Consider the following 16389-nt stretch of genomic DNA (forward strand, 5'->3'; position numbering starts at 1 on the left):
ACCCTGGACCCAAACTGTTCCAGATCTATATCCATCCTACCCTGCCTATCTAAGGTCTTCGAAAGCCAAGTCAACAAACAGATCACTGACCATCTCGAATCCCACCGTACCTTCTCCGCTGTGCAATCCGGTTTCCAAGCCGGTCACGGGTGCACCTCAGCCACGCTCAAGGTACTAAACGATATCATAACCGTCATCGATAAAAGACAGTACTGTGCAGCCGTCTTCATCGACCTGGCCAAGACTTTCGACTCTTTCAATCACCGTATTCTTATCGGCAGACTCAGTAGCCTCGGTTTTTCTAATGACTGCCTTGCCTGGTTCACTAACTACTTTGCAGACAGAGTTCAGTATGTCAAATCGGAGGGCATGTTGTCCGGTCCTCTGGAAGTCTTTATGGGGGTACCACAGGGTTCAATTCTCGGGCCGACTCTTTTCTCTGTATATATCAATGATGTTGCTCTTGCTGCAGCGATTCCCTGATCCACCTCTACGCAGACGACACCATTCTGTGTACTTCCGGCCCTTCCTTGGACACTGTGCTATCTAACCTCCAAATGAGCTTCAATGCCATACAACACTCCTTCCGTGGCCTACAACTGCTCTCAAATGCTAGTAAAACCAAATGCATGCTTTTCAACCGTTTGCTGCCTGCACCTGCACGCCCGACTAGCATCACCACCCTGGATGGTTCCGACCTAGAATATGTGGACATCTATAAGTACCTAGGTGTCTGGCTAGACTGCAAACTCTCCTTCCAGACTCATATCAAACATCTCCAATCCAAAATCAAATCTAGAGTCGGCTTTCTATTTCACAACAAAGCCTCCTTCACTCACACGCAAAACTTACCCTAGTAAAACTGACTCTCCTACCGATCCTCGACTTTGACGATGTCATCTACAAAATAGCTACCAATACTCTACTCAGCAAGCTGAATGCAGTTTATCACAGTGCCATCTGTTTTGTTACTAAAGCACCTTATACCACCCACCACTGCGACATGTATGCTCTAATCGGCTGGCCCTCGCTACATGTTCCCACTGGCTCCAGGTCATCTACAAGTCTATGCTAGGTAAAGCTCCGCCTTATCTCAGTTCACTGGTCACGATGGCAAGACCCACGCGCTCCAGCAGGTGTATCTCACTGAAAATCCCTAAAGCCACAACCTTATTTGGCCACCTTTCCTTCCAGTTCTCTGCTGCCTGCGACTGGAACGAATTGCAAAAATCTCTGAAGTTGGAGACTTTTATCTCCCTCACCAACTTTAAACATCTGCTATCTGAACAGCTAACCGATCGCTGCAGCTGTACATAGTCCATCGGTGTATAGCCCACCCAATTTACCTACCTCATCCCCATACTGTTTTTATTTTATTTACTTTTCTGCTCTTTTGCACACCAGTATCTCTACCTGCACATGTTCATCTGATCATTTATCACTCCAGTGTTAATCTGCTAAATTGTAATTATTCACTCCTATGGCCTATTTATTGCCTACCTCCTCATGCCTTTTGCACACAATGTAAATAGATAATTTTTTTCTACTATGTTATTGACTTGTTTATTGTTTACTCCATGTGTAACTCTGTGTTGTTGTCTGTTCACACTGCTATGCTTTATCTTGGCCAGGTCGCAGTTGCAAATGAGAACTTGTTCTCAACTAGCCTACCTGGTTAAATAAAGGTGAAATAAAAATAAATAAATACATGTGTATGGTTGAGAAAATACCCTTAGTAAAACTGCAGTTAGAGTGCAGTATAACTGTAGTATACTGCATCCAAAATCACAATATTTTTTTACTACAGTAATTTTGCAGTTATTCAGCATTACTGCGTCCAAAATACCACAGTGAACTGCAGTTTCAAAATTGCAATATTGTTTTTGTAAGGTGAAAGAGAGGAAGATAGAGACAGTGTGAGAGGGAGAGTGAGATATTATGTTCCATACCACAAATTGTATCCTATTTGTTGCTCTTCTCCCTCTGTTCCTCTGTTCCTCTAGGTCAGTGAAAGTGAAGTGATGTGGAGAGTCAGGGCTCAGCAGCAAAAGGCAGGGAGGAAGAGGACTTAGAGATGATTGGAGGGAAGTGATGTGGAGAGTCAGGGCTCAGCAGCAAAAGGCAGGGAGGAAGAGGACTTAGAGATGATTGGAGGGAAGTGATGTGGAGAGTCAGGGCTCAGCAGCAAAAGGCAGGGAGGAAGAGGACTTAGAGATGATTGGAGGTATAGAGATGTGGAGGGAGGGGTGGAGTGAGAAGAGAGTGGAGAAAGAGGAGGGAGAGGGGAGTGAAGAGGTGGAAGAGGAGAGTGGAGGGGGATGCACATGGAGAGGAAGAGAAACATGTAGAGGAAAAGGGAGAGGAGGAAGCCAAGGGAGAGGAAGAAGCAGAGTGAAAGGAGGAAGCAGAAGGAAAGTATCACACAGCGTGGGCCTAAAGTGACATTGGCAGGGGTTTTGGAGTTGTTGCTTTTTAAGTGGCAGGAACTTATATGTGTAATGGATTATATTATGTGTAATGGATTACAACAAGAAAATGGACGGGGTTGACCATCTTGACCAACTGAGGAGCTATTACAATGTTGGACGCACAGGCAGAAACTGGTGGAAGTATGTGTTTTGGGGGAGGCTCAACATTGCCGTCATAAATGCTTACATTGTGTGGGGGAATTTTTACATTGTTACAGAAGTAAGAATCGTTGTCAATCAAATAGCCTACTTTGTGTGGGATTTTAAATTAATATTGTCCTCTGGTCACATTTTGCATAATAAAAATATATATATCTACATGTAAATACATTTTGTAAGTATAATATATTATACTTGGTACATTTTGAGCGAGAAATTTAGTCAAATTTACTATACTCTACTTTTTTTTCTCGTTTTTTGACAGTGTCTTTAAACAAGGGAAGACAAAATGAGTGTTATTAAAGAAGAGGTTGTGCTCTTTAAAACTAAGTTAACTTGTAATTGTCATTTGTTCTATTCTATTGAGGTCTAAAGGGTTACATTTATTGAAACAATTGGTCTGATTACTTAAACTACTATATCATCCTTATTATTTTGGATTGTGGTGCAGTTACATCACAAAATTGTCTGAACCACAGTTGTTGTGTGCAAAAACAAAGAAGAAAGACATAGGACAAAGCAATTTTCTGTCAGAAGATGGGAATAAAAGGCGGGATCATGTGAACAACACTCTTAGGAAAGCAAAGCAACTCTGAATCATTCACGCTGTGGGTTCAGATAAATAGATGCACAGTGTACTTTTGTAAAACATACAGTGTAAATTACGTTTGATTTTAGTTAAATAATGATCCAATGATTATACAGTTTTAGGCTATTATTTGGGGAGAGGAATATGATGGTGGATCATGTGGTAATGACAGCCTTTTAAAATTATTTTTGTGGTAGTTAAAGAACTATGTAGAATAGGTTTTTATGTATACCTACTTATAGCTAGCTGTAGTTCTAATAAATAAACTCAAATCAAATAACATTTTATTGGTTACATACACGTGTTTAGCTGATGTTATTGCGGGTGTAGCGAAGAGCTTGTAAAAAAACTCTTTAGGCTAACAGTGATCACTGAAAAGTACATTTCCTGAAGAAAATGTGGTGTGTTTGCTAGCTTGTTTTAAAGTATATATGGTTTTGAAATACGCTATAGTAATAGTGATGGATTATGGTTAAAGTATATATGGTTTTGAAATACGCTATAGTAATAGTGACAGATTATGGTTAAAGTATATATGGTTTTGAAATACGCTATAGTAATAGTGACGGATTATGGTTGAAAACGTAGGTAGATGAAAAGTTATCATAGCCTGAATATATGAAAGTTGGTTTGGTGTATCTAGCTTGAACGGTTCAAGAGTTACTGTCGGTGGATTATTTTATGCTAATCTATGCAAATTAGAAAAGTTATAGTCGATTAAAAAAAATGCCTGAACATGTCAAATTTGGTTTGGTGTCTCTAGCTTGAACTGTTCAAGAATTACTGTTGGTGAATTATATGATGCTAATTTATGCAAATGTGTATAGTTAATAAAAGGTTTAAAGAATTTGAAGTTAGAGTAGCATGCACATGTGAAAGTTGGTTTGGTGTTTCTAGCTTGTACAGTTCCAGAGTTACTGTTTGTGGGTTATTTTATGCAAATGCATTCATACATTAATAATATATTTCTCCAAATAAATCATTAACATGAGAAAATGTGTTGTTTATCAGCATTTTGTCTGTATATTTAATGCTGCATAAGAGTATAAAAAGACAAGTATAGTATTTTGAAATTCTGTTTACTTTTAATATGCATTAGAAAATTACAATATTGTCCCCTTAAATGCCGAATAACAAATCCCAAAACACAGAATATATTTATATTTACTAGGCAAGTCTGTTAAGAAAAAATTCTTATTTACAATGATGGCCAAACCCTATCCTGGACGACGCCAATTGTGCGCTGCTCTGTGGGACTCCCAATCATGGCCGCTTGTGATACAGCCTGGAATCGAACCAGGGCCTGTAGTGATGCCTCTAGCACTCAGTTGCAGTGCCTTAGACCACTGCGCCACTCGGGAGCCCAAAATATAAGAGAGATCAAAGTACAAAAATAACTAATCAAACCTGAAAAAGGTTTTCCTTCATAGCAACCCTCTATGCAATCTTCTAAGCCCCTTAGAGCTGCACGGGATTGTCATTGAAATATCAAAATAGTATTGTTTAGTTTCAGAAAACCTCTAACTAGTACATAATATTATATTCTTCACACATATTGCTGGTTGGAGTGTCTTCCATTCATAATCTGGGCTCTGAAAGACTCGTCATAGGCGAGTCTGGGTTTCGCGTCATCCTTGTACACCGTTGTGTGTTGGGACGCAGCTTTGTAGGCCACCCCATAACTGAGGACAGAAAGAAAACTAAATTATTCAAATAAATTTATAATTATTATTCATATTTGTGAGTAAGATTAAGAAAGAGGATGAAGAGCATGGTTCTAGCTTAGAACTCTAATTTTCTGGTGGATAAAATGGAATTTACCCTTGTCGCTTCTCCTTTGATGGAATCATCCCTCTGAAGGCAATACACATCATAACTCCTCCTATGACCAACACAGCCCCGCCTATCCACCCCACAAAGAGGGCGGTGCCAAAGGTGTACCTGAAAAACAGAAGTGATACACTGACACACTAAAAATTACTTGACATTATGATTGATTCCAGCAGCCTCCTAAATGACACTATTCCCTACATAGTGCACTACTTTTGACCAGACTCTAAAGGATAGGGTGCCATTTGGGAGAAGTGAATCCTTCTCATGTTGCAGTTAATGTACCTGGGAGTGAGAGATCCTCCAAGTCCTCCCAGTACTCCTTCTCCTCCATATCCACTGTCTGCATAGGTGGTGAACCGGAAGCTGGACACGATTAGGTTGGCAAAGACAGACACTCCAGCAATGCCACAGACACCTAGGAGAAGGAAAATTATCTTTACATTTTGGTTAGGAAGAAGAAGAAAATGTGTCAATTGTCACTTTCAGATCACAGACATTTTTATTTTACTTTAAACAGTTATGAACATCAATATCAAAACATCAATAACAAAACATAATCAAAACAATACCACAATACAATCCATTTGTATATCAATATTTTGTATTTTATTAAGATCCTGGTTAGCTGTTTGCAAAAGAGGCAACTACTCTTCCAACAGTCCACATAAAACATGTGTGGTATCCCAGGAGGTCTACCCCGGGGGATGGTAATAGAGGGGAGGTACGTGAGGCGACGTTGGTTCCCTCTGCTGGGAATACGGGAGCTGGGCACCCCGACATGGACAGCTAAGTGATTAGAGGAAAGTGCCAACCAGCCGCGGAGGCTAAATAAAAGGAGCACGATGGCACACCGTGAGGGAGAAGGGAGAGAGACGGACACCAGTTAAGAGAGAGAAGGACGACCGAGCAAGTTATTTCTTTGGTATATTTATTTTCTGTCTTAGTAAAGTTGTTTTTGCGGACTAAAGCCTCCCTGTCTCTGTGTCAATCTCTGCACGCTCAACCCAACACCCCACGGTTTACCACACATGACAGAACATCCATAGACAAGAATAGGTCAAGGACAGAACTACATACATTTAAAAAAGGCACATGTAGCCTACATATCAATACATAATGTGGTATCCCGGGAGGTCTACCCTGGTGGTTGGTGATAGAGGGGAGGTACGTGCCGTGACGTTGGCTAAACTCTGCTGGGAGTACATGGGCTGGGCGCCCCAACGCTGATGGCCCCAAGTAGAGGTAATTAAAGGAGAGTGCCAACCAGCTGTCCAGGCCACATAACCGGTGGACAAAGAGAAAGGCAAGGAGTGAGCCTACAGACGGGAACGAAGCTCCCAGAGGCACGGAGCTGAACATGAGAAGAACCCAGCCAACCATAAGTTGTTTTGGTGTTCTGTTTATTTTTTGTAAAGTCGTGTTTTCTGACTAGAACTTCACTGCCTCTGTGTCCATCTCTGCACGCTCAACCTAACACCCCACGTTGACCACATATGGTGGAGAATACAGTAGCTTTGGGTGCCGTGAGGTCGAGCATACGGAGATTACCATGGAGGAACTGTTGGTTCAGTTTATCCTCAGCCAGCAGACGCAACAGGCTCGCCAGGAGCAAGTGCTAGACGAGCAGCAAAACCTCAGACTGGTAGCGGAGGTAGCCCAGTTGAAGGCTGAGAGGGCTTAGGCGTCTGGCCTAAATCAGTTCCTGGTCAAGCTAATGGAGGAAAATGATGTGGAGACGTATTTGTGCACCTTCGAGATGACGGTGCAGAGGGAAGGCCCAAGCCCAAGTAGGTCAGCCTTTTAGCACCCTACCTCGCCGGGAAGGCCCAGAAGGCCTACTTTGACTTGAACGCAGATCAGGAGGCAAATTATGAGGGACTCAAACACGAGATCCTGAGCTGTTATGAATTGGTCCACAACTGGGCCTTTGACTCCACTATCTCTCCCCACGCTCAGATGAGCGACCTGGTGTGCCTTACCAAGGGCTGGCTACTGACCGACGTACTGGCCCTCCCAATAATCGATAAGGTTGTCCTGGATCGGTATCTTCGGGCCCTCCACTACGAGATGAAGGCGGCGGAGAGCCTGCAGAACCTGGAGGAATTCCTGACCAAAACATCCAGGACCTGCTGAAAGGGGCCTGGGCGGAAAGAGTGCACGCAGGGAGGGGGCAGAAAAGCACAGAGAGAGGCGAAGGACTGAAGGGGACTCGGACAGAAATAGCCATGGCCGGGAAGCAGGAGGGCGACCTGAACCGATGACGACGTCCACTGCTAGACCTAGATCAGAGGCGCCCTATGAGTGCTGCAAGACCTCGCATGGAGCTGCCCCGGCCAGGAGGAGTCCATGCCCTCCGCATCCCCCAGCTCCAAGGTAACCCAGATGGCTAGTTATGTCACCTCCTGTTGGGCGCACACCGAGACGGCCCCTCCAATGGTTCCAGTACAAATCAATGGCATCGACACCAGCGCTTTGCTGGACTCCGGCAGCATGGTGACCCTGGCCCAACCACAGTGGCTAACAAGAGAGCGGGAAGACGAACCGGGGGATGAGGAGATGACAGTGTCCCTGTACACAGGGACACAAAGTGGTACCTGAACGTGCCGTTGCAAATAACCACCCCAAGGGTGAGGGGGGAGTGCCAGATGCACATGGGGGCTGTTCCTAACTTGCCCGTGCCAATTATCCTCTGTAGAGATTGCCTCTCTTCCAGGCACTGTGGAGGAGGGACATGGGGAGGGTAATCGAGAGAGACGGGAGAAACTGGGACCAGCTGCTGCCCCACTTGATGGGAGGGGGCTATACCACTACCGGTGTCTTCCTTTCGGTCTCCACGGGGCCCCAACAACTTTCCAGCGACTCATAGACTGCGCCCTGCGCCCACACCATGAGTACGCTGTGACTTATTTGGATGATATAATTGTGCACAGTGACAGTTGGGAGTCCCATCTCTGTAGGTTACAGGCGGTGGTGGATGCGCTAAGGGAGTCGGGGCCTACCGCAAACCCCCACAAGTGCAAGCTGCGCTACGTCAAGGTGGAGTACCTGTGCTATCGAATTGGGCGGGGAAACGTGAAGCCCCAAGAAGAAAATAAAACGTGGCCATTAGGGAATGGCCGGTCCCCCGAACCAAAAGACAAGATGAAAAGGTGAAGATGGCACCAAGTAGAGGTTATTAGTGGAGAGTGACAACCAGCCATGCAGGCCACATAAAGGGAGCACCATGGCACACCGTGAGGAGGATAAAGAGAGAGGCAAGGAGTGAACCTACAGAGGGGAACAAAGCTTTTGAGGACCGTGAAAAGACCCCTAGTGGCATGACTGGTGGGGTAAGTGTGTGTGTCAGAGCAATTTGTAAGTGGGCTATGCAAACCATTTAGAAATGTCAACACAATGATTCTTATAAAAAGTGAGGCAGTCACTCTCCTCAACTCTTAGCCAAGAGAGACTGGCATGCATAATATTTATATTAGACGTGCTGCTCTGTTCTGGGCCAGCTGCAGTCTAGGTCATTCCTTGTAGCACTCGACCACAGAACTCGACAATAATCAAGACGAAACAAAACCAGAGCCTGCAAGATTTGCTTTTTGGAGTGTGGTGTCAAGAAAGGATTCACCTTCGCAGGTGACATCACCAAAACTTCGGCAAAAGACATCACCTCACCTGCAAGCAGAAACATGACCCCAGAGGTCAGTGTCATGGTAGCCTTGACATTGTCCTTCATATTTCCCATCTTCAGACTCTTGAGGGCAAAGATGGCGATTAGACAGCCGATGGCTCCCAGAACTATCCCAACTATCATCAGTGCCCGCACAGCTTGGAGCATAACTACGGGTCAAACAAAACCAGACGTCAGATAAGTCTTACTTTGAAACTTAAGTCATGACCTGTGATTGTGTGTATCATCCGTATCTACCAAAGTACTGTGGTATTTAATTTAGATCATAGATTTTCCAACATTAAAAAAACTAAAACTACCTTCATTTTCAAATGACAAAAATGTTTTATTGATTAGGGCTCTATAGTACTCCTGTTTTCATGGGCCATTTAAGTATATTTTGTGCCTGGAAGATAATCTCACTTCCTGTTCTTGAATTTAATTTGACCAATTATTTAAAGACTTAACTGCTCTAATAAACATGTTTAAATCAATATAACTTTTGAGACAAAAACAACGTTACCTTTTATTGATCATGGCCCTAGACTCTACTAACATTAAAATGACCCACTGTCTAAACTATAAGGAAGATAATCTCACTTCCCGCCTTTAACACACAATTTTAAAGATTAAACGTTGCTGAAGAAACTAGATTAGACATGCTCAAAGAAAGAAAAAAAGTTTGTTTTATACTACTTATTAATATCAACTAATAGAAACAAATACCATATCTTATCTAGAGTCACACCCTTGAGAGGCACTCGACATACAAAGCTCGATCAAGATCAAGTTAACAGTGCTGACCATCCATTGGCATTTATATTTGCTAAATGTATATGAAAGAAACATAATGTTTAACTTCTTACAAGTCAATAAAGCAAACCTTACCTGGCAGCCCTAGTATGGTAAAATAAGGCCTGCATTGGGTCATTCCAGATGAGTTTTCTACACATGATTTCCAGAGTCCAGAGTAAGTGTAAACACTTGTTATGACTGAGAAGGACCGGTCCTGTAAACCCCACATATCCATGGCTGTAGCAGCAGATACGAAAAACTGGCCCAACACACCCAGAATGAAGCCGATTTGCTGAATCACTGAGGTGCCCATTTTAGCTTCCGTTCCTGTTTGATGTCAGACACCTTTGCTTGAAGTCATGAACTGGCCTTCTATCCTCGGGTTCTTATCACTACGTACTCTTGAACAGGGAACAAACCTTATCAGATGTTTGCTTAAAATTGTCCGGAGTTGCTGTCACAGTTTCGGGCAACGGTTGTTTGTTCGGGAAGCGTGACTAATGACAAAAGGTTGTGCCTTACCTTAACCTTGTTTCCATATGCGACTAGTTTCAGGAAACTACACATAAGTTGCACGTCACTACTTCACAGGAGTGGCATTTGTACGTAAACATTTATTTGGGCAGAAATGCCATCAAACGTGTACGCCATCTGTAAATAAGAATAAAATGGTTAAATTACTAGCCTAGGTTAAGCCACGAAAAAAGACAGGAACCTTCCCGCTAGCCATGATTGGGCTGGACATGCCGGGAAATTAGTTCGAATTGGTCTGCCATTTAGCAGGCTTCTGTCAACAACATAAACTGCTCAGTATGTATAGGTAATCTTTCTAATTGCTAATGCTCTCCACTTTTTGGATTACCGAGTTTTAAAATCAATGGAATTCCTAGTGGAATCAGAGATGGAGAAAATGTTTGCATTTAATTGCAAATTGCAAAAAGAGAACACAGAGAACACCTGTCTCCGAATTACATCTTCAAACTAAAGGCAACCATGGCATCCATGACAGAGAGGGAGAAGTTCATCCATGTATATGGGTGTCCAGTAGGAAGGAAGTTAGAGGTAGTTTCAAGAGCCAATGCTAACTAGCGGTAGCGCAATGACTGTATACCTCCAACTTCCTTCAAACTGGACACAGAGACATAAAAATGAGAGCTCATCTCACTTTCATCATTAAAAAATATATATTTCACCTTTATTTAACCAGGTAGGCAAGTTAAGAACAAGTTCTCATTTACAACTGCAACCTGGCCAAGATAAAGCAAAGCAGTGTGAAGTCAATAAAACAATAGAAAGATCTATGTACAGTGTGTGCAAATGTAGAAGAGTAGGGAGGTAAATAGGCCATAGAGGCGAAATAATTACAATTTAGTATTAACACTGGAGTCATAGATGTACAGATGATGATGTGCAAGTAGAGATACAGGGGTGCAAAAGAGCAAGAGGGTAAGTAATAATATGGGGATGAGGTAGTTGGGTGTGCTATTTACAGATTGGCTGTGTACAGGTACAGTGATCAGTAAACTGCTTTGACAGCTGATGCTTAAAGTTAGAGAGGGAGATATAAGACTCCAGCTTTAGTGATTTTTGCAATTTGTTCCAGTCAAGAGAAAACTGGAAGGAAAGGCAGCCAAAGTAAGTGTTAAATATACCTGCTGGAGTGCATGCTATGGGTGGGTGTTGCTATGGTGACCAGTAAGCTGAGATAAGGTGGGGCTATACCTAGCAAAGACTTAATTGATGACCTGGAGCCAGTGGGTTTGGGGACGAATATGTAGTGAGGGCCAGCTGATGAGAGCATACAGGTCGCAGTGGAGGGTAGTATATGGGGCTTTGGTGACAAAACAGATGGCACTGTGATAGACTACATCCAGTTTGCTGAGTAGAGTGTTGGAGGCTATTTTGTAAATGACATTGCCGAAGTCAAGGATCGGTAGGATAGTCAGTTCTACGAGGATATGTTTGGCAGCGTGAGTGAAGGAGGCTTTGTTCCGAAATAGGAAGCTGATTCTAGATTTAATTTTGGATTGGAGATGCTTAATAATGTGAGTCTGGAAGGAGAGTTTACAGTCTAACCAGACACCTAGGTATTTGTAGTTGTCCACATATTCTAAGTCAGACCACAGAAGGAGTGCTGTATGGCGTTGAAGCTCTGTTGGAGGTTTGTTAGCACAGTGTCCAAAGAAGGGCCAGATGTATGTATACAGAATGGTGTCATCTGCGTACGGGTGGATCAGAGAATCACCAGCAGCAAGAGCGAAATCATTGATATATACAGAGAAAGGAGTCGGCACGAGAATTGAACCCTGTGCCACCCCCATAGAGACTGCCAGAGGTCCGGACAACAGGCCCTCTGATTTGACACACTGAACTCTATCTGAGAAGTAGATTGCATAGTGGAGAAGGTAAGGTGGGATTCGAAATGGTCGGTGATCTGTTTGTTAACTTGGCTTTCAAAGATTTTAGAAAGGCAGGGCATAATGGATGTAGGCCAGTTTGGGTCTAGAGTGTGTCCCACTCTAGAGTGTGGCTCTTTCAGAACATCAGCTGTCTGGATTTGGGTGAAGGAGAAGCGGGGGTGGGGAGGGTGGCTTGGGCAAGTTGCTGTGGGGGGTGCTGAGATGTTGGCCCCTGTAGGGGTAGCCAGGTGGAAAGCATGGCCAGGCGTAGAAAAATGCTTATTGAAATGATTGATTATCGTAGATGTATTGTTTCCTATCCTCAGTGCAGTGGGCAGCTGGGAGGGGGTGCACTTATTCTCCATGAACTTTACAGTGTCCCAAAACTTTTTGGAATTAGTGCTGCAGGATGCAAATTTCGGTTTGAAAAAGCTAGCCTATGCTTTCCTAACTGACTGAGTATATTGGTTCCTGACTTCCCTGAAAGTTTCATATCGCGGGGGCTATTCGATACTAATGCAGAACGCCACAGGATGATTTTGTGCAGGTCAAGGACGGTCAAGTCTGGGGTGAACCAAGGGCTATATCTGTTCTTAGTTCTACATTTTTTTAAATGGAGCATGCTTATTTAATATGGCGAGGAAAGCACTTTTAAAGACTAATCAGGCATACTCTACTGATGGGATGAGGTAAATATCCTCCCAGGATACCCGGGCCAGGTCGATTAGAAAGGCCTGAGTAGCTAGGCAAGCTGGAGATACTGCGATTCAGACAGCTAGCAGGCAGGAGCACAACAGAAGAGCCTGTTGAAACCCCCTCGGCTGGTTACGTTGGCAGACCAGTCGTGATGGATCGGCGGGGCTCCGTGTCAGCAGTAAAGGGTTCAGGCCAATTGGCAAAAGAGGTATCGTAGCCCAGGAATTGGCTGATGGATCTCTTCGGCTAGCCGGGAGATGGGCCTAGCTCGAGGCTAGCTCCAGGCTAACTGGTGCTTGCTTCGGGACAGAGACGTTAGCCGTGAGTAGTCACTAGGATAGCAGCCAGCTATCTGCGATGATCCGGTGTAAAGGTTCAGAGCTTGGAGATGTGGTAGAGAAAAATCTGCCCGATTTGCTCTGGGTTGATATCTCGCTGTGCAGACTGGTATGAATTGACCGGGCTGAGGTTGGCTGATGTCCGAGTTAACAGTGATGACCGCTAGTAGTGGCTAACTGACTACTAGCTAGTGGCTAGTTAGCTGGCTAACTTATGATGGGGGTTCCGGTTCTAAAGTATAAAAAAAATAGCAGATCCGTACCACATTGGGTGAGGTGGGTTGCAGGAGAGTATGTTCAGTCCGTAGATGGAAATTGAGATTAAAAATAAAAAAAATATTTACGAAATATATACGGAAAAAACGATATATACACAGGATGGGACAAGACAAAACAGACGTCCGGCTACTACGCCATCTTGGAACACACGTTCATACCTGCTGTACTGATGTATTTTGAAAGTTACATACAGTATCTTGAAAATTAGATTGCTGATATGCAACATATTTTGGGACTATATCAACAATGGGACTAATGAAACAAATACCTGAAGATAGTTTGGGGGTGGAGTTTTACCTTAAGTTACAGGTCCAGTTGACTGCCTGCCCCTCTCCCAGCCTTTAGTGAATATTTGTTTTAATTTCAACAACTTTCTACTTGTGGAGTGCTAGACACCTTGTGACAGTTGGATGTTAAAAAAAAATCAGCTGGGGCTGATTTACTTGATTCTTTCTTGCTTCAGCTTTCTGCTCCTCTGATCTCAGAATGTTTAACACATATTTTTTTACCTTACAATTATTTCAGATACCATCCCTTGGGTCTGCAAATATATATATTCCCACCTTCAGAAAGGTGATGACCCATGTGACCTAGATAATGAATCGCATCATTTCCAAACTGTCTTGCCTTGCAAAAATGATAGAATCCTTGGTAAATACTCATTTTTTAACTACGAAATATATACTAAATGCACACCTGTCAGGTTTCAGACCAGTTAATATAACAATTTCTGCTACTTCTTTGGTTTTAAATTACGTTCTTAATTGTTTGGATAAAAAATAAACACTGTGTGGCCCTTTTTATTGACCTGTCGAAAGCCTTCGACCTAGTGGACAACGATGACTTATTTAGTAGGGTGAAGAGACGTCCCCGTTTTCCGGGGACAGTCCCCATTTTTGGTGGCCTGTCCCCGGCTGGAGCTATCACCTGAAATGTCCCCTTTTTTAACTGCTCGTTAAAAACAGACCGCAAAGTGAAATAATAATTTACGTGGCAAGAAAGACGGGGCAGCAGAGCCTACCGGTTGACGTCTAAATTGCGTTGTGCTTGTTTTGGCCAGCAGAGGGGGCTGCTCGCTATAGCATTCACTCTTCTTCTTCTACTAACTATTTGCTCACACTAGTTTTAGAGAAAACTGCTGTGGAAAACTCAGCCAGAAGCTATCAAGGGTCAAGTGAATCCACAACATCACCACAAATCTATTTTCATGCCAGGTACAATCATACAATCGTTTGAGATACTAGCTAGTGATGTTATAATGTCACAATTTATTACATAGCTAGATGATCTGCTCGAAAGGTTTAAAATAGGTTATGCTAATTAATGTTAGCTATGTAGACTACGTTAGCTAGCTAGGTTAGCTAGCTACTGTCATGGTAGCTAGATTAAAAATTTCACATGTAAACATGCAGTGGACGGGCTATTTTGAAAATATGATTATATTAAAATAATGCAGAATTAATTGTGAAAATATTTACTTGTAGATTACAATTTTAATGGTTTGGCATTATAATTAGTGTGAAAATATATTTAGACATTTTCATGGATAACATTAGCATAATGTTTTCTGTTCGAGAGTGGAGAGGAAGGAGAGGAGGAAGACTGAATAGGACGAAGAGTGAAGGAGATAGAGGAGGAAAGGTAAAGATATGATTACAGAGCCTGCCAATTTATTATTCAATTTATTATTTGAGATAAAATACAAAAATGAGGCATGCAATGGGAATCTGTGAACCAAAGTATTTTATCTAACCGTGTACTGTTTATTATTAAAGATTGGAGAGGAATGAGAAGATTGAGAAGGAAAAATTAAGAGAGTAAAAAGAGTGAAGCGAGGAGAGTGTAGAAGAGTGAAGTGGAAAGGTAAAGCGAAGGAAAGGAGGAAAGAGAAGGAAGACGAGTGAGGAAAAGAGGAGGATGAAGAACGGCAGTGGTAGAACATCAACAGACGAAAAAGCATTAAGTCTCTCTGATTGCCCATGTTGGTATGACCCCTGTCATCACATTTTTCAAGAAGGTAGAGCCTTCCCAAGAAGAATATGATTTAGCTGTGCAGGAGGGTGTCTTTGCATACCCACACTATGCGACACAATCATTGTTACAGATCTATGGACTGCACAGGACAACTGACAAGGAAGCTTTATGAGCCAAATTTGACATGTGCTAGGACAAAATGTGACGCCATAGTGAGTAACGTGTTAGTAACATGGGCAACTACTTTGGTAACACAGGACCTGGACCAGGTTGAATTTGTGTCCCTGTCCATTGATGCGTCCAATCATGGACATGTAAAGTTGCTGCCAATAGTAGTCTGATATTGTAAAGTTATATGATGGCAGAACATCTGTGGAAACAAAACTGCTTGATTTTATTGAATTGAAAGGAGAAACAGCAGAGGAAATTGAAAGTCCTGGTGGTCATCCCAAAATTTTACCTGGAAAACAAAGTTGTGGCATTCTCTGCCGACAGCACAAATACCGGTTTATCTGTAAAAAACATTCACCTGTATGCAGATGTCATTGTGGTGTGTGCTATTGCCCCCAGAGCTGACCAGGCTCTGTCAGAGCTTCAATCAGCCTTTATTGCCCTGCAGAAAGCCTTTGAACTGAAATTGGTACTTAATGCAGGTAAAACCAAGTATATGTTATTTTCCAAATCACGTAAAAATATATCTGATGATTTATGCATACATACTTTGGATGGTACCCTCATTAATCGTGCCCCCACTTATGAATATTCTATTAGGACACGGTCCTGTCTTTCGTTAAATAACAGAAAACAAATAATTCAGTCAACATTCCTTCTGGTTATTGACGATGGCGATACCGTCTATACAAATGCAGCTGCCACTGTATTGAAGCCATTGGATGCAGTTTATCATATCGCATTGCACTTTATTACGGGCGATAGAAAATGCAATGATGTGTACTGAACCTATCAGAAAGTAGGCTGGCCCTCTTTGAAGACTAGTGTATTGATGCGTTGCACACTTAATGTCTACAAAGCACTCTTGCATAAACTTCTACCATACCTCATTGTTAACCTTCAGATGTATAAGTTACCATATCCGGACTCCATTCAATCTCGACCGAGTTAGGTAAATCTGCTTTTTTTTTTTTGGCGCCTCATGTGGAATGATTTCCAAAATTCCTTAACGTTGGTGGAGTTGGTGCCT

At 42.8% G+C, this 16389-nt stretch overlaps 1 protein-coding gene across 1 annotated transcript; it reads right to left on the reverse strand.

Moving 5' to 3' along the window:
* Window positions 1-4483: 4483 nt before the first annotated feature.
* Window positions 4484-9890, reverse strand: LOC109897544 (claudin-18). The gene is made up of 5 exons (XM_020492050.2): window positions 9596-9890; window positions 8713-8877; window positions 5332-5464; window positions 5038-5157; window positions 4484-4898 (listed from the first exon to the last, which is right to left on the reverse strand). The coding sequence occupies exons 1-5, from the start codon at window positions 9813-9815 to the stop codon at window positions 4763-4765; spliced, it is 774 nt and encodes a 257-aa protein (XP_020347639.1). The 5' UTR covers window positions 9816-9890; the 3' UTR covers window positions 4484-4762.
* Window positions 9891-16389: the final 6499 nt, after the last annotated feature.

The sequence above is a fragment of the Oncorhynchus kisutch genome, linkage group LG10 (assembly GCF_002021735.2).
Source record: "Oncorhynchus kisutch isolate 150728-3 linkage group LG10, Okis_V2, whole genome shotgun sequence".
NCBI classification, from domain to species: domain Eukaryota; kingdom Metazoa; phylum Chordata; class Actinopteri; order Salmoniformes; family Salmonidae; genus Oncorhynchus; species Oncorhynchus kisutch.